Here is a 19,687-nt window from a genome sequence, read left to right on the forward strand (position 1 = left end):
AGATTCTATAATCTCCGTGTAGAGCCTGTGTCCTCTCGTGTACTCGCCTCAGGTAGGCAGTAACACCAGACCTGCTCGGTGTCGATCCCGCTTGCTGCACCATTCCCCTCTACGGACCGGATATGTGCGCTTTTTTGCTCCTCAATTCAGTTCCCCATGGCGAACCCTGGTGGAGTTCCTCCCGCACCCTCGGCGGTCAGGCGTGGCGGAGCGCCAGATGCCAGGCTCAGCACTCGTGTGCATGCGCAAGGTCAGCCCTTGTGCTGGGCTAGCTGTCCGTGTGTAGTGATTCCCCCTTCGGGTGATCCAACATGTGTATTCTTCCACGGTACGGCTCCCCTCACGGTAAGCCCGTGTCTTTTCCTGGCAGTCGTTCACTGCCATCTCTGCTGCATAGTTATCTCACCCCAGGCGGGTTGAGTCTGCCCCACTGCGGGGCGGGGTGCGCGTGGCGAAACTCGAAGTTAACACTCGAAGGTGATTGGGCTCTCGGGCGAGATCCCAATTCGTCAGTCACGACTGACGTAATGTCTCCGTTCCCTCCTTCAGGGAACAAGGGTTACACAAGTAACCGAGACGTTCCCTGAGATAAGGGATCAAGCGTTGTGTCATTTGCCGTGTTATAAGCTGAATGCTAATCTATAGCTGTTGTTGCAGTTGAAAGATTCTGATGAAATGGAGCTTGGAGCCAACTTATATAGAAGTCGGCTCCTCCCTTTCTGGTGGGCCATTGGTTTGTGCAGCTACACAAACGTGAACAAATCAGGCTTTAGTAATAGAGTAAACCGGAGTTTACCCACATTGTACGCAACGCTTGTTCCTTTATCTCAGGGAACCAAGGTTACGTTAGTAACCAGACTAACCACGCATAACCACTGTTTTCTCAAAAACACAAATATGTACGTTCATCCTGCTCACATATTATTGTAGCCCAGTTTATGCTAAATGCAGTGTAATCCCTTTCGAACGGTGTCTCCCGTTGCATAGAAGGCATATGGGGAATGCATCCAATCACACCATGCTATGAGCATATGCAGAATGAATCCTGCTCTGTGAGCCCAGCCTCGAAGCACCCAAGTTAAAGACTCCTAGAAGCATGAGCAAAGTTGAGACCCAAACCAAAAGGCTGAGGACCACAAGACAATCTTTCCCACACTTAGGGAGAAATAGGTAAATTAAGCAGACAAAAATATCTATAGCTATAGAATCTGTCAAAGGTGGACGGCGATGACCAGCCGGCGGCCGCACAAATCTCACTGATTGAAATTCCGCTAGACCACACCCAGGAGGACGCCATTCCTATAGTGGAGTGGGCCCTCCCACCTATCGGGCACTGCGAGCCTACTGAGGCATAAGCCAAGGCTATGGCATCTACGATCCAGCAATAAAGTCTCTGCTTCGTAACTGGCAATCCTTTAGAGCGGCCTCCGAAGCAAACAAAGATCTGCTCTGATTGTCTAAACAGACTATAGTGCTAACATACACTCTAAGAGCCCTTACTGGGCAGAGTGGATTGGGACCCTGCTTACTATCTGCAGCAGGGAGTGCTAGAAGGGCGATAACCTGTGCTCTGAACGGAGTTGAGAGTACCTTAGGTACATAACCATGTCTTGGCTTGAGAACGATTCTACAGCCATTAGGCCAAAACTCAAGACAGGAAACACTGACTGACAGTGCCTGCAAGTCACCCACTCACTTCCCCGATGTTAACACCAATAAGGCCACAGTTTGGCCGAATGAAGCGGCTCAGGACTATGGGCAAGTCCCAGGTTGGCATAATATGAGGACGAGGAGGGTTCAACCTCAGAGCGCGCCTCAAGAATTTAAATACTAGGTTGTTTCTGCTGATTGATTGGCCAGCTTTGACATAATAGTTTGCTGCGATAGCTGCCACATAAACTTTGAATGTGGAAGGGGCGTGCCCATTGTCCAGCAACTCTTGCAAAAAAGTTAGCACGTGGGACACCTCACAAAAACCCAGATCCAGGCTTCATGCTGAACACCAGACATTGAAGACTGACCATTTAAGGGCTTAAAGGCCACTCGTAGATGGTGCTCTAGCCTCTAAAATGGTGTTGTTAACTCTCGCTGGGAGCTGCACATGCTCCCGTCGAGGGCCCAGACATGAAGGCTCCACAGCTCTGGCCGGAGGTGCCAAATCATGCCCTTTGTGTCTGAGAGAAGTTCCTTCCTCAATGGTATTGACCACGGCGCTGCTGCAGACAGCTGTACTAACTTGGGGAAAAATGTATGGTTCCTCTATAGTGGGGCCACCAGGAGGACTGAGCATTTGACTTCCCTGACCCGTTTGATGACATTGAGGAATACAGACGAATGCTGGGCCAATTGTGGGCCAGGTCATCTCACTACATCAAAAAATAAGTTGGGCACTGAGAGTTGTCTTTTGAGGCAAAGAGGTCAACCTCTGCCCTCCCGAAGACAAACCAAATCATTTGAACCATCTGAGGATGTAGTGTCCATTTTCCCGGAGACACATTACCTCTGGATAGCATGTCCGCTCCAAGGTTCAGACTGCCTGGCACATGAACCGCTCTTAGGAAGAGGAGTTGCTACAAAATTATGTGAAAATCATCCTGCTCACTCATAACATGGGATTGTGACTGTGAGGCAGGTAAGAAAGAATGTGAGGAGATTCCAATAATGGGGGGTTGATTATTTGTATTTAATTACAACACAGTATAATCAAAATATACACAGTGAAGGTCAAAAACACAGAGACTTAAACAGTCACACACCTTTGTGCTATTGCTGACAACAGATCCTGTTCATGTTGAAACAAGTAAATACTTGATATTTCCAAAGTATTTGTTGCTTCTTTCCATGGATTCAAGAAAAAAACAGCCCCATCATCAGCAGTCATGGAGCTTATTTTACCATATTCATGTAGAATATCAGCCCAATGTAGTTGAACAGCTTCACAGCTTCTGATGATGGTACAGCATTCTCAGAGAAAAGCAGTGAAGTCTTCAAGGTATCTGATCACCCAAAAAAAAAAAAACATCTGCTAGCATGACATCAGGAGCAACTATATTATTACATTAGCAATCATTAATGTTGCCCACTCATAACTCAAAAAAAATAATAATAATAACACGATTTTATAGTCATAAACACAAACATACTTCATATGTATTACATAATACAAAAACAATTTATATCTGGGAAACAAAAATTATTGTTAAGCATACTATAAACATCTACAAATATTCGTGAACAGTAAACATTGGTCTAAACATTCTCAGACTCTAACATTCATAGTGTTATAGTGTAAACACTCATATTACTTTTATATCGTATTGTTTTATATTTTATAGAACATTAAAAAACATCCTGGTGTCATGAGACATTTAGATGCAACGAAATGACATTTCAAAATATTTCACTTGATTTCATACATGTAGTCAGGAATTATAGTTTAGGAAAAGTCTAACTAGTAATGTTACATCACAATAACAACTAACGCAAGTAATAAAAAATGCCTTAATCATCAGAAATGATTTTCTCCATTGGCTCGCGCCGCGTTTCGCATCACATAGCATTGCATCACATTCTTCTTCTGAGGTAAATTCTGGCTTATTCCTCTCAGCGCGTCTTCTTCTGAAAATGAAAAGTATCCTAGATGGGCGTTTACATTTTTGCGCATCTCACGTGGATGATTATCGTAAGAATAGATCGTGCGCATGGGCATGATCACATTACAGATAATGAGCTCAGATGGGGAAAACTTGCCTCGCGTTGGTTTCATAGGGATTACTTTATCAGAGAATATTTGTTTTCGACATGACTTGCATTCATGCATTCATTTACAAGTAGACATTTCAAGCTTTATATACATATATTTATCATGTCTGTGAGGCAAGTATTCATAGATTTAGTTTACTTAAGTGTCTGTGAAAAAAGTTGACAGAGACCGAGACGGCAGAGAGCACACCCTGTTGTTTTGTTGTTATTATGACTATACTCAAATAAAAGTAGACCCTTTGCAGTTTCAAACGATGCCTTACTTTTATCTGTACGATCAAAAATGACGTATTTTTTAGTCATCAAGAAAAAAACGTGACAAACCACACCATTCATATTATAGCTACAGTGCAAAAAGCCTTCTCAGAACCATTTGGTTCGGCTATGTGATTCAGTTTGGTAGACGTCTGCCAAAGTTCAGTGGCATTCTGTTTTTCACAGTGCAAGTTGAGAATGCCGCTGTTCTTCGAGCAGGAGTTGCAACCATTCTGGCGAAGGATGTGATAGAGCCTGCCCCCCCGGCCGAGAGGAAGAAACGGTTTTACAGCCCCTACTTCATCGTATCCAAGAAGGGAGGGGGGCTCAGACCAATCTTGGCCCTGAGGGTGCTGAACCAGGCCCTTCACAAGCTCCCGTTCAGAATGATGACCCTCAAGCACAAGTGCAACCCCTAGTGTCAAGTCCCAAGTGCGACCCCTAGTGTCAACTTCAACACAACATCTCTGTTCCCTCCATCGGGGAACGAGGGTTACCATACGTAGCCAATATATTCTAAAGCCATCTATGCAGTAGCTTATTTGTTTTAAAGGGATAGTTCAACCAAAAATGAAAATTATATCATGAATTACTCACCCTCATGTCGTCCCAAACCCGCAAGACCTTTGTTCATCTTCGGAACACAAATTAAGATATTTTTTATGAAATCCTAGAGCTCTCTGACCCGCCATAGACAGCAAGGGTAGTACCACAATCAAGGTACAGAAAATTCATAAGAACATCGTTAAAATGGTCCATGTAACATCAGTGGTTCAACTGTAACTTTATAAAGCTACGAGAATTATTTTTGTGCACAACGAAAACTAAAATAACTTTATTCAAAAATTATTCTCCTCCACGTCACCCTAGGGTGCCATTTTGGAGAGTATCATGACGCATGCTTGTGATGCTGCTGACACGGAACACGCATGCGCTGCATCTTGTTAACATTTAGAGCAGAGCATGTGCATACGTTGTGATACTAACCTTTTGGACCTTGATCGTGGTAGTACCTTTGCTGTCTATGGAGGGTCAGAGAACCCTCGGATTTCATCAAAAATACATTAATTTGTGTTCTGAAGATGAACAAAGGTCTTACGGGTTTAGAACGAAATGAGGGGGAGTAATTAATTATATAATTTTCATTTTTGGGTGAACTATCCCTTTAATAAAAGTCTAGTTTCAATTAGATCCTCTCATCCTCATTTCCCTGACCCACCATGACAGTATTGGAATGGTATTGAGTTTAGATGTAATTTATAGCAGTTCTCCTGCAGATGACTGCACAAGTCTGTCTCCTTGCAATGCACTATAGTTATTTACGATTACTCCAAAGCACTTGAGCTACAATGATTTTCAGGTACTCCTCAAGTTACTAAAACAGCCTATAATTTAAGTTGGCCCGTACAATCAGTTCTGTGATCTACTTATGGCTTACCATACTTTTGGGAAACACTGCCCTGGTTTATACTTAGATATCTGATATTTAAACTTTGTCCAATCACTAACAAGTCTAAAAATGTCAACAAGATGCATTTATATAATGAAGACTAGGCTTTAAGGTCCCTTTTTACATAAAACATACCAGGCATTTTAGTGGAACTCTGTCAATGTCTGTCAAGTGCCCCTTTGGGGAATTAACCATAAATCCTTCACTCGCATCAATAAAAGGCTGTTTATCAATGAGCTGTCAGCTCTAGGACAGATGCTGCATTCTGTTCAAAGATACAATGCTGCTTCTCCTTCATGTAAATATTACAAATGTAAGTGATGTGTGGCAGTGTGCAGTGCTTACTTGTTAAATTTTGCAATAAAGATCTTGATGTGGCTGAAGTCAGGCCGTTCGGCAGGGTCTTCAGCCCAACAGCCTTCCATTAAGATAGTCAGCTCCTCACAGTGCCGGCTGTTATCTGTGGTAGGCCTGAAGTACAGCTTCTGGCCATTCCGTACCTTCTGGATTATCTCTGAAACAAAACCAAACCAAACCCTTGTCAGTCATGTGCAACAAATCAGTTTTAATGTACTTGATCTTTGGGGCTTTTTACCTTTGGGACTAAGATCCATGCCTTCAACATAAAATGGGCCGTTCCTTAGTGCTATCTCCTGTAGTATGATCCCAAAACTGTACACATCTCCTTTCTGGGTTCCTTGTGGCGGATACCTATCATATATCAGCAACTCTGGAGCCGTCCATAGCTTTTCTGAAAAATCCGTTTGGTAAGCAGTCACTAAGTCTGGTCACATTAGTGATTTTATCAGCACTGGGCAAAAGTCAACTGATGCTTCATGTATGAAAATAGACAATTTAATAGATTCTTACTTGCGTACAGTGCATGTGAGTCTTCATTTTCACAACACGAACGGAAGCTTGCCAGACCATAATCTGCGATTTTCAAAACGAAGCGGCTATCCACCACACAATTAGATGATTTCAGATTGCCATGGGAGCCAATGTAACTGTTATGCAGATAATTCATTCCCTGGGAGCACAGGCATTAAACAGAACATTATGTCTTTACCCACAGTTTATGGGGCAAATAGAACAGAATACACATTTAAAGTTAAACGTGTATTCCATATTATATTTCTTAATAATACTTCCTTGTACACTTAAAGCTTTAAGAAAATTACTGGGTTGACAGAAGCCAGATAACATATTTCATGATTACCTTTGGAAGACATAATAGAAAAATAAAGATTAAAGTTTATTGTCTTTCACATTAAACAGCAACTGTATTTAATTTAATGCATATATAAATAATAAATATATGATATATATTTAATACTCAGGATCAACAACTTAAGGCAAGTATGTCTGTCAGCTGTAAATTCAGATGGCCTTGGCGTACTAAATTCAGACAAGTGCTATTTTTAAATCAAACAATGCTTTTAAAGCATTTTTCCATCTTAAAAGCCAAAATATGTTTTGTGCATTTAAGCGACAGTTTACTTTGTCGTAGTTTCAGGCCAATTTTCCAGCAAAACCCAAATGCTTTTATGTGCCTGGGCTCTCAAGTACCTTTGACACTGAACAGAGGATTGATTTACTTTAATGGAGGGAGAATTTAGAGAGAAATTATTTTCATATATCTTTTCCAAAACAATGTCATGTTATCTTTGATGCCAGGCCATTTTCTTTTACTAATGGGGCTCCTCTCAGAAAAGCAAATAATCAAACCAACACTGCTTTATGATTCTGTTTCCCATCCTGCTTTTTAAACAATACATTAGACATTTTAAAAGGCACACCATATTTACTGGATTACAAAAGTGTTGTTTTTAATTTATGATGTTTTTAGTACCAGAACTCGTTTGACTAAACTAAACAATATATAAAAAATATCTGTGAATGAATAGGGCTGATGTATATTCTGTATGTACATTTATAAAGGTTATTAGTGGTCTCACAAACCTTCACAATGTCATTAATCAGTGAGTATCGAAACATCCAGTCCAGGTTGATGCTTTCATTTTCAAGGATGTCCTGTAAAAGAACAAACTGAAATTCAACACTGCAAAACATCTGAATATACAGACTTCATTATATATCAAATATATAAAACTTTGATTGATGATTTAGATGATATATCATAGACATATGATAGATCATAACAAACAAGGTCATTAATATGGAAATGAAGTAATTGCAATAACATTGTAATAGATACAAATGTACAGTTGCCTACTTCCCAGAAGTGGACAAAACAAAATGCACTGTAATATTAGCAATGTAAATGTCATCCTTTTAATAAACAATTCACACTGCCTGCGATCACAGAGTAATACTAATAAATAATTAACAATAATGTTCTTGGTTAACAAAAAAAGTTATTTTAAGCATGAACTTGAGGGTATTTACCTGTAGACTTCCCCTGGGGCAATACTCTGTCACAATGCAGATGTTTGGTGGATCGATACAAGCGCCAGTAAACCTCGTCAAATGGTTGAACTGCACATCTCTCATCTATTAGTAACAACAAAATGAGATTTGAATTATAATCTGTATGATGCTTGATAGATTTTTACTTATTCTGAAAATGTCAAAGACCATGGCTAACAATAAATTAAAATAAAATAAAATAAATGTTTTTCTCAAGTTTCCTCAACAGTTTTTTTCTTCTTCAGACTATGTCTATAACAGCATGGTAAAACATTTACATCATGGAGCTACAGTGAGTGTCAAAATCTGTATGAGTTCATGTAAACTTTTCTTAGCATAACCTTTGACCTCCATAACACTGAGGGCAAATGTCAGTGAGAACGACGTTTCCACTGCCCTATCTTACCCCCAACCCCCTATTTGTCTTTGTCTGGCCATTTATTTCACTTTGTCCCGACAGCTAATTAGACCGCCAGGGCCATGGTCTGCAGCGATGACACTTCAGGGATGCCTCCTGTTTTACCACACATGCACCAAGCCATGCAGCCCCTTACATTTCCCATCAAAGCTGAGCAGGTTAGAACTGGCCACAAGTCAGCCGGTGTTATCAGCTTTCCCTCGGAATAAGGCCATCATAATAAACTTAAGCTTCAAATAAGCCTGTTATGGGAAGCATGGACTCACGGCATGTTTTAGTTTTTTTTAGGCTCAGACTCATCACAGTGGTCTCAGATAGACAGGGAGAACAGATTTGGCCTATGACCATAATAGTATACTACAATATCATTCCTACTATTTATGCTTTGCACAAACTGTGCATAGCGTGGGAATTTTCTGTATGTATACACACAGAATACCCTAAATGTCCAAAAAGTATACAACAGAGGACTATTTCTGAGTACTGAGAACAAAGTAGTACTGTATCCCACAATGCAACGTACTCAACTTTGTATTGACCTTCCATACCCAGTGTGACAAAAGAACTGTAGCCAATTTCAACCATGATTTGATCCGTGATGGTTTGTGGTGGGCTATGTGGTTTATCAGAAATTATCTGTGTGAATGTATATGAGTGTAGCGGTGATGCTTTAAGAGGATGAATTAAAAAAATTACATTAAAAAGCATACAAACTAGCTGCTAAAGCCATAAAAATGTGTGGGTGGTGGGTTTAGATAAAAATAAATATCACAATAATAGTGGCTGTTGGGCTAGTTGATGACTGTGACCAATACCTAGTTACTATATATCATTCAGATTTTTAAAATTTTTTCTTTTACTTTATTTCTTTAACATCCATTTCCTGACAGTGTTCTGTGTCTGAAGTTAGTATATCCTTTCCAAAACACCTTGTAGAAATCCAAAAATTGCCTAACCCTTTCTATGGCCTCATATTGGCTTCCCAGCCCCCTCCTGCATGTGTGTGTATTTATGTGTGTAGAAAAGGGGGAGGGTGGGTATGTGTTTTAACCAGCTTGAGCAGCAAGGCTGTCAAGTGGGGGTCATAAACGATGGTCTAAACACATACATGGCATGCATACCTTGTCTTCTTTTCCAAAATACAGACACATATTTATGCAAACAGGAATTTAACGAAAGACATACACAGAACCTCTCTTGTGATTTAATGTGTTCTCTTACATGCTTTAGTTCAAACAGCACTTGTCTGGTGAGCTCAATCCTCTTCTTGTTCACATGTTTGATAGCCACGAGGTTGCCCTGTTGTGAAAGGAAACAATTATTAAAGATAATCAGATCTGAAAGGTAAACTGCCATGATGGAAAATTTATATAATTTTTATCTTCTTTTAGTCTTATAGCTGGATCTCAAAAACATTATTGCTCAGAGGTGCTCTTTCCTAGCTCATGAGACAAAATTAAGTTTTAAGTCATTTAAGTAATTATGTAATTGATTTATTTTTGCATTTTAGGGAGAACATCTGAGGCAAAGTTACTTAACCTTGGAGCAATAAAAAAAAAATCCACTGTGTATGTGAACAAAGTAAAATCATTTATTTAACCGTCTATACTGATACTGAAATAATGGCATGCAAAATAATGAATTTGATCATTTGCTTTGTCCTTGTCAATGGCCACAGTGACAGCAAAAATATTCAGCTGGCTCAGTTGACATTTGATACCTCAGTGTCCTTTTTAGCTTACACTGTGGGACAAAGAGGTGACAGTGACTTCTTTGTTTATACAAAGTGCATACATTTTTCACATTTCCTCATAATTAAAGCTTTTCAGATAAGTGCTCTAATAGTTCTTGGTTGGTGACCAACCAAATATATTTCATTTTGCTTTCAAACATGGGCTACGTTCCAAAACCTAGAGGGCTGCCTACCTAGACAACAGTTTTAGGCATGACACACTCAAAACAAGCATGTAACAAAAATATGCTGCCATATTACATTGTTCTCTGGAGTATTCAACTGTGATTGGTCAGTAATGGCAATCTGCAGTCTATATTCTTCGATAATGACACTACACTGTATAACTGACACAATATTAACATAATAACAGGTACAATAAGGTACAGTCTTGTCACTTATTACACAGCTTTTCACCACATAAATAATTATGGGGACAAGAGATATTGATTGTCAGTCGCAATATTCTGTGTGTTATTCCCCCAAAACAACCGTCATCATTAGCAATGCCAAATAATACACCACTCATCTGGGCATTTGAGGCTGGCACTTCTTTCACACCTGTCATATTACATCACCATGCTGTCTCTCGTTTCATTCAAACGCAACTGCTATCATCTTGCGCCTCAGCTAACATAACATTTTATGTCCTCATCATTAATTATGTGGAGAAAAGCTGTGTATTAAGTGATACAGCTGTGCATTATGCCTTAAATGTCTGTCTTATCTGAACTTTTGTCTAGTCTCAAAGCTTTGTTAGGAATTGTTTTTCTTTGCGAATCCATTACTTATACTATATTACTATATTATTATATATACTATATTATTAGAACAATGAAGCTTAATTACAAAAATTCTCTAATACACCTGTACACTGAAAAGTCTTTTTCCTCCATCTTATGTTACTGCCATTTTAACATTTGTGATCCAATTATTGGAGCATAGCACACATAGCAATGAGGATCGACTTTAGAAGCTGCAAAGCTGCATTAAAGTGTGATCTTAATGCAACATATTGAGTTGGTAGTGCACCCACTCTCCATTTCTCCAGTGAATACATATGTGTGTGGGTGTGCAGCAGAGGGAGGATGTCAGAAGAACTCAGGCGCACCTTAAAATAGCCTGTTTTTGCAAATAGCTGATATTTTCCATGCGCAGTTATCAAGGACCCATAGCTGGAACCTCTCTGAAAAGGAAATACAGAGAGAATGCAACACTAACATGCATTTAAGACAAAGTAATTTCATTATGCACATCAGAAAAGAAAACATGTATACGGTGGGCTCCAAAAGTCTGAGACAACTGTTTCTGTTATTTAGATTTGATACAATATTGTTTGTTGCAAATTATATTATCAGCATAGGATTTGGAGTGAAAAGTTTAATTTTGTTCAAATTTAAAGGGGTCATATGACATTGCTAAAAAGAACATTATGTTGTGTATTTGGTGTAATGCAATGTGTTTATGCGGTTTAAGTTTCAAAAAACACATTATTTTCCACATAATGTACATTATTGTTGCTCCTCTATGCCCCGTCCTTTCTGAAACGCATCGATTTTTACAAAGCTCATCGTTCTGAAAAGCGAGGTGTGCTCTGATTGGTCAGCTATCCAGTGTGTTGTGATTGGCTGAATACCTCAAGCGTGTGACGGAAATGTTACGCCCCTTACCATACTGTGATGCCCTGTGTCCCGGCGCGACAAGACAAAAACAATCAAACCCATTACAATCGAGGCATTTGTTGCATCCAGTGGGGACATAATTACTTATTATAATGACTTATACTGTCTTTTTACGTGTTGCGTTGCGTATCGCGCTGCGTAAACATAAAACCATGTGTGGAGAAATGACAAACAACAAGTGCTACTCTACACTGCTCAAAACTTGCGTTTGAAACGTCAGTGTCAAATTCTTTAAATATAAAAAACTTACTTACAGGCTTGTGAGTCAGAAGCGCCAGACTGTCCTTGCAAAGTTGGAACTGCCCCAGTTTATAGAAACAGACACCGGCATTGTAGGCTACTCTCACAGGAAACAGTCCTCATCCTCCGCAAATGCTCTGCACACATCTGAATATTTGGGTTGTACTGTTCTGGAACAGTGTTGTAAATACAACTTAACCACTGATTTCTAGTTGTGTCCTCTTTTGGAAGGCCAAACAAAGTAGTTTCCAAAGTAGTTTCACTTTCACAACGAAACACACAACGTCTCCACGACATGGCAGCGGCGGCAACAACAATACTTCAGCGAGAATAAAAGTTACGCCTTCTTTCTTTGCGTGAACATTTGGGCAGCATTATGCAAATCTTCCCACATCGTGACGTAGACATGTGAGGGCGAGTTAGAACAAGCCATTTAGGTAGGTGTGGTTGACTCTTAACTTTTATAAAGAATATCTCTTTGGATTTGAGACTTTAGTCTTTGCAACTTTACAGATCTTCTTTATGCTCCAAAAGCTTGTAACACTCCAAAGAGAAAGGAAAAATTGAAATCTCATCATATGACCCCTTTAATTATTAAAATGAACAATTACCTCCTTTTATATACAGCTCACATGGTCAGTGTCACAGTTTGTCACAAATCTGATTAATCTACAAACAGTTAAATTTAACCATTTTAATAATAATATTCCATAATTTTACAAAACTTAATAAAAATTTTACTTCTAGGTTTAATGGGAAAAAATCCTGGTACTTTTGGACTCTACTATAGTTTTAGTTGACTAAAATATACAAGAAATATATCTGAAGGTGCATTTTAATGCTTCACACCAAAAGATTTTTCCAAAGACTCTGAAAACGGACATTAGCTTGATTGAGTTAAAGTGGCACTCATTAATATACAGAATAAAAAAAGAAAAACATTGAACATTTGAGAATTAGATATTTTTGTACGAGAAGAAAAGCATTAAAAGCTTCATTTAAATAACATCAGGGGAGTAGAATGAATCATACATTCAGTCCAATGATGTGGAACAAATTTGGAAAGGTATTCCGAAATGTGTAATACTGTATACGGTGGTCTGGAAAATGCATTGGCCTTCAAAACGCATGTTCCAAGTATGAGGCCAAAAGAACCTAATAAAAACCACTGTATATGTGTTTGTGTGTGCATGTGTGTGTGTTTACTAGGAAAACAATAAGTCTGCTAATAATCCACAGCAGATCATGATACATGATGTGTTTTGTGTAGGAGACCAGGCAGTCAAACTGGAGCTTATTTGAACAAGTATTTAATACGAGTCTGCTACTATAAAACTGAAGAATGTGTAATGTGTCAAAAATGTGTAAACTATAAAGATTTAGATTTCTGATCTGTGTCTAGTCTAGTTTATTCTATTTATCTCATATAAATTCATTGAAATATTACAGGGTATTAAACCCATTTTGAACTGTTTTGGCATTTGAACAGACTCGACTAGGTAAATAGGAGCAAACCTGTGAGCTTGTCATGAATTTGTTTATTCTCTATTTTAAAGAGGAAGAGAATTCAGATGAACTAAATCAGGCTACCTTTTGTGACCAGTTAAATGACTAAGGCATCATTGTAATTCCCAAGGAATGCCGTTTTAAATGGACATGGCAAAACAGTGCCAGGAATTACAGCCAAGTACAAAAAGGCATTTTTATGAGATAAATTAAAACCATATGGACATGGGCTGAAACAGGAGGAAACCTCTTTAATTCGACATTGTTTATACAAAAACAGAAACTCAAAGACATTTCGTCTTTTAAATATAGATTTGATCCTTGCTCTTTTAAAATCTGTTTAGAGGTGGCCAGCTGGAAAACAGATCAGTTTTATGCAGCTTTATCCAAAATATGAGAATACCCGAGAGCACTTGTACCTGGGAAAGAGTGAGACGGCTGCCCGCACGTTTGTAATATTTGTTGGGACTTTCAAACTGCAGTTCCTCCCACCGTATCCTCCAAAGCATCCCAGCTAACTCTTTCTCCAACTTTAGTTTCCTAGAAAAGAGCAGATCGGATTAAAGCAATGGACGACCAGTGCAAATAGAAAACCGTGTTTTGGCAACATTAGATGCTGAACTAGATTTTTAAATTTTCCAGTGTTGTTATGTGGGTGCAAAGGTTTTCTGAGTAGTTTTTAAGTTGTTATATGGTTGCTAAAGTGTTCAGAGCGGTTGCTAAGGCATTGCTATGTGGTTACTAGGGTGTTATTGATGGTTGCTTATGCTTGATGATTTTTTTGTCCCATGCCAAAAGATCTCACTCTCAGGTCTCCATGATATTCTGGTCTCTAGATGTGGTTCAAATCGTTCCCTTCATATATATGGGCTTTTGTGTGTGTGTGTGTTTTTTTTTATTATAAACTGGATTTGAGATTTTGGATCTTGTCTGTATATAACAAACAAATATTGGGGTTTTGAAAAAGTATAGTAAGAGAGATATGTGCCTTTGTAAGAACCGTGAAAATGTTTTGGAAATACCATTTCATTTTGCACAATTAGTTTAAATAACCCTTACACTAAAAGTCTATGTAAGATAAAACTAAGGTGGAAACAATTTTTGCAGCAGACTGAGTTGAAGTTTGATGGGCGATAAAATGTGAGCCAATCTTAGGGTCACTGATGTCGTGCTCTTTCCAGCATATTATTTTTAAACGCAAGTAAACCAAGCAGTCCAGCCAGCCATGTGGATAAATACATGGGCAACTTCCAAGTGAATCAACACATCTGGAGGAGCTCTCTGAGGACCTAATATTTCTCAACAGCGGCTATTCACAGCAAAGATTGCCTTTTTATTGCAAATCAATCTCTGAATGCTTCATGGATGTGGTCTGAGAGTTGCGAAAGGAGGATATCAATGAAGAGAATCGTAATTAAGTTTCTGAGCACTCAAAACAAAATACAAGAAAATAAAGCAACCCCCACACATTCCACTACAATCTAAAAGGTGTAAAACACTTCCAGATGGCAGAGTGTAAGTACTGCAGCGTCTGCATTTCAACAGGGTTTTACTGATTTAAGAGCCACCCTGGTAAGCCCCAAAACAAGCACCTTTATTTGTTTTTGTGGACCAGATTTTGGAGGCAGACATGGAAAAAACCTCTGCAGGATCTTTATATTAAAGAGCCAGGTTCAAAAATGTATGCTCAGCTGTTTGTCAAAGGGAAAATCCTTGTTCTAAAATGTTGAAATTCTTTGAAGCGTCGACTGAAGGAAACATCATACACTCTTAAAAATAAAGGTGCTTCAAAAGGTTTTTCAAGCGATGCCATAGAAGAACCATTTTTGGTTCCACAAAGAACCATTCAGTCAAAGGTTCTTTAAAGAACCATCTCTTTCTTACCTTTTTATAATCTGAAGAACCTTCTTTCGCCACAAAGAACCTTTTGTGAAACAGAAAGGTTCTTCAGATGTTAAAGGTTCTTTATGGAACCGTTTAGACAAAAAGGTTCTTCTATGGCATCGTGAAGCACCTTTATTTTTAAGAGTGTAGATTGGAAACTGTTTGGATTGAACGGCCAGAAATTGGTTTTACAGCACAGCAGTAGAAATATCCAGAATAAACCATATAATAAGTTATAGGAAAGTGGATGCAAACAGCATGTTTCTATTTTGAAAGCTTGCTGGTGTTTGATGTGGTAAGAGTGTGTGTGGCTCTTATGAATTTTACATTTTCACATTTAAACTGTTTTTCTATCAACATCGCTCACTGCAAGTGTATCTGTGGCATTTTTTTTAATCTGCATGACTCTTTCAGAATGTGCACACTGCTTTTTTCTTTTTCTTTTTTTTTACAAAAATAGTCTCACTAGTGTGCTACATTCTAACTGAAATCATATAATTTAATATAATCAATATCACTAATATAAACAATAATAACTCAAGCAAACAATCATACAATCAAGGTCATTGATTATTTCTTCTTTGACACTGATTTCAAATCTCTTTAACATGTACGGCATTTCATATATAGGCTATATACGTATTGCCACGTGTGTGTTTCTGTTTAGTTTCTGTTTGCCCCAATTTGGTCTAATTCCTGTTTCCTGTTCTCGTAATTAGTTGATCTTCATTCATTTAGATCACCTGTGTTGTGTTAATCGTCTCGTTTGCTCCTTAGGTTTCCTGTCTTTATAAACCCTCAGTTTCTGTAATTTCCTTGGTCCTGGATTAATTTTATTTTTCAATGGTTTATGTGTGTTAATGCTTATTAAAAACTCCTTTTCTTCTACTCCTTCACCATGCGCAATTACTACAACCACAACCCCGTGACACACACGCACATATATATATATATACATATATATATATATATATATAGTACAGTGAATAATGACTTAATTTTGCTCTGTTCGTTACACAAAATATTTTTTAAAATTATTTTATTGTATTTCTTCAAAAGACTAAACAGAAATATATCCCACAATTCATATTCATTCAATTAAATTGTGGTGTCATGTTTGAAGCTCGATCCACCCGGGGTTCCCATCCACTTTCATTGTTTGGAAAAAAGCAGCATGAACATCCTTCCTAAATTATTGTTGTTTTTTGTTGTTGTTTTTTTAATAACTTTTCCTTTAACATTTTGCTTTTAAGGCTCTCAGTAACTCAGTAACCACAAGATTTATATTGACACTGTGAGATATAAAGGTTTTGACAAATACATAATAAATAGACTGAAACACCCTGTGGTTAATATTTACCTAAAATAATTAATTGTAAATTAATTGTAGATGTTTTCAGGCCAAGGCAATATGTCATATTAATTACAGGACTCCACGCAAGTCCTATTTGGTCATGATTTCCATGTAAAAAAACATCAATGGGTCTTCTTATTTGCACCAGCATGGCGCCTCTCCTGCTAAATGTTACACTCTTAGTTATATCCATACCCTTACCAACAGTTACTACTGTAGCTTCAAAGTTAGCCAATGTTTCATTAAGAATTGACAATACAATCTTGGTAGAACATGGTAGGAGTGCCATGAATTTGATTTCCAAAAAATGCATTCAATGTATATTACTTCTGACAAAATAATCTCCCAAATGTATTAATGTAAGGTTAACATCTATGATGTTTACTTTCAAAAAATCAAGCAGACAATTCAAGAGCAAGCAGCATAGCAATTCCATTGCTCTTGTTACAAAGCTTAATCATAGCAGAATGATGTAAATCCGCTTATATTCTTGATACATGCTATGTGTGTGAGTGTGTACTGCATGTGTGAGTGGGTGTCTTTAAACATAATTTCCATTTTAGAGACATTTTTAAACCAAGTTCAGAGAATGACAAGTCCAAGAATAAGTCTACCTCTGCTGCAACTGCAATATTTATTCTAGTAGCTGTGAGGAGCTAACATCAATATTTGTCTCATAGTGTTGACTATACTGGACATGAGCCCATTTATATAACCCATGAGTCAGCTTCTACAATTCCCTTTTCCACAAGATGTCGTTTCAGACTATTCAGTAGTATCCTCTGGTTTTAGAAAAAAAGGGAATGCGCTAAAATTGTAGACTGTTTTAACAGACCTTAAGGAATGAAGTAAATTGAAAAAAAAATGGAAAAGTATATATCTACACTCACAAGACTTCACAAAAGATTTTGGTTTTCCTGATATCAGTTTTGACTAACCGTTAGTCGACCAGAAGAGGCTTAGTCAATCAAAATGTCATTATTTGCTAAATCACAGAAAAAAATCCATAGGAAGTGGTGGTCACGTAGTCCATGATGGACAGATCATTAACAGCTGGTCTATGTGGTAATTACAGTACATCAGTCAGAACATCCAAATGTTCATTTCGATCATCGACCTCAAATGTGGCTTATCATCTGAAGCATGTTAAGTAGCAGCACCATTACAAGCTTTATGCATGCGCTTGAGCACTGACAGGCTATAGGCAATTAAAGGTTATATCAGTTATAATCCAAAAAACTCCAGAAATATCTGTAGCTTACTGCAGAAATTGAGTGCCCATCATTTATAACATAGTACAAATCCTTTCTCACTATAAAATGCCTACAGAAATTTCATTATGATTTTAGGTAATGAAAAGCCAGACCTCTCAGCAGCATTTAACACATATTTAAAACCCATTCCACACAATTCCACAGATTTTCTCCCAAAACCAGTTCAGAAAATGCACCATCCACAGATTCCATCTGGGTCTAGTCATAATTGAGGCAATGAGGTCAATAGGACAGCCTAGTATTTATTGAAAATATTGTCTGACCAAGTGAAACAAGCACTGAAATATTTAAACTATCTGCATTTGCCTCAGAAAATGTTTTCACTCAAACAACTGCTGAGCGGTTGCTCTGGCAACAATCATGTAAATTCCACTCTGGCACCTATAGAAGCCTTTCCCGTAAATCCTCTGAAAAAAATAAACTGCTGCAGGTTTGAGCAAGTCTTCTTCCTGTGAAACATCTCGGTTACGTATATGTAACGTCTAGGTTACTTGTGTAACCCTCGTTCCCTGAAGGAGGGAACGGAGACGTTACGTCAGTGACTGACGAATTGGGATCTCGCCCGAGAGCCCAATCACCTTCGAGTGTAAACTAAACAAGCCAATGACAGTTGGCGTGCGTGTTTCGCCACGCACACCCCGCCCCGCAGCGAGGGTATAAAAGGAGAGCGCGTGCAAACGCACATCAGTTTTTCGCTGAGGAGCCGGCCCCGAGGCCAGCTGCACGCCAGTGCGTCCGTGCCGAGGGGTCCCTCGGCCAGGGAGTAAAACAACTGGCAATGGGACGTATCCAGGGAGGCAAACAGGTCTACCTGAGCGTCCTCACAGCATCTCCAAATCAGCTGGACTGTCTCGGGGTGGAGTCGCCATTCTCCCGGAAGGGCGGGCTGACGTGAAAGCTCGTCGGCTGCACGATTGAGCTCGCCTGGGATGTGAACGGCGCGAAGCGACCTCAGATGCTTCTGACTCCAGAGGAGGAGATGGCGGGCGAGTTGCGACATGCGACGGGAGCGTAGACCGCCCTGGTGGTTGATGTACGCAACGGTCGCAGTGCTGTCCGTACGGACCAGTACGTGCTTGTCGTGTAGCAGCGATTTGAAGCGGCGCAGAGCCAGCCATACTGCTTGCAACTCGAGGCAGTTGATATGCCACTGTAGTCGGGGCCCCGACCAGAGCCCCGCAGCTGCATTCCACCCCTGGCAGAGACATCTGTTGACACAATAACATGCCTGGATACTCGCCCAAGGGACACCCCTGTCCGAAGAAAGGCAAGATCTGTCCATGGGCTGAGGGTCTGACGGCAGAACGGGGTAACAGAAACCCGGTAAGTGCCGTGTCGCCATGCCCATCTCGGGACCCGGTCGTGAAGCCAACGCTGAAGCGGTCTCATATGAAGCAACCCGAGCGGCGTGACAGCGGCTGCGGATGCCATATGCCCCAGGAGCCTCTGAAATTGTTGCAGTGGAACCGCCGTCTTGCACTGGAAGGACCCCAGGCAGTTCAGCATCGACTGCGCGCGCTCTACTGTAAGCCTTAGCCGTCAGAGCGGATGAGAACCTACAGGCCCTGGACGGAAGGCGTGCACTACCTCTCCAGGCGGCGGCGCTCTGCGGGCCGAACTGCATCGCGCGCTCAACCGGAGGGATGTCCACATACCCTTGGGCCGCCCCCCCGGTCGAGGGGGGTCGGACCGAGGAGGTA

At 39.6% G+C, this 19,687-nt stretch overlaps 1 protein-coding gene across 3 annotated transcripts in view; it reads right to left on the reverse strand.

Annotated features, from left to right (window-relative positions):
* LOC107559735 (atrial natriuretic peptide receptor 2) overlaps positions 1-19,687 on the reverse strand; it is an 83,610-nt gene that overhangs the window by 39,753 nt on the left and 24,170 nt on the right. For 2 of the 3 annotated variants that reach the window (XM_016243656.1, XM_016243659.1), the window contains 8 exons: positions 13,895-14,015; positions 11,159-11,233; positions 9,537-9,614; positions 7,877-7,981; positions 7,430-7,501; positions 6,338-6,497; positions 6,063-6,218; positions 5,813-5,981 (listed from right to left, as the gene is read on the reverse strand). In XM_016243656.1, the coding sequence (XP_016099142.1) occupies positions 5,813-5,981; positions 6,063-6,218; positions 6,338-6,497; positions 7,430-7,501; positions 7,877-7,981; positions 9,537-9,614; positions 11,159-11,233; positions 13,895-14,015 (936 nt within the window). Of the gene's footprint in view, positions 1-3,378; positions 3,619-5,812; positions 5,982-6,062; positions 6,219-6,337; positions 6,498-7,429; positions 7,502-7,876; positions 7,982-9,536; positions 9,615-11,158; positions 11,234-13,894; positions 14,016-19,687 lie in introns of those variants that run through there. The other variant, XM_016243658.1, reaches the window with a different exon arrangement.

This window comes from Sinocyclocheilus grahami, unplaced genomic scaffold (assembly GCF_001515645.1).
Source record: "Sinocyclocheilus grahami isolate Dianchi unplaced genomic scaffold, SAMN03320097.WGS_v1.1 scaffold696.1, whole genome shotgun sequence".
Lineage (NCBI taxonomy): Eukaryota > Metazoa > Chordata > Actinopteri > Cypriniformes > Cyprinidae > Sinocyclocheilus > Sinocyclocheilus grahami.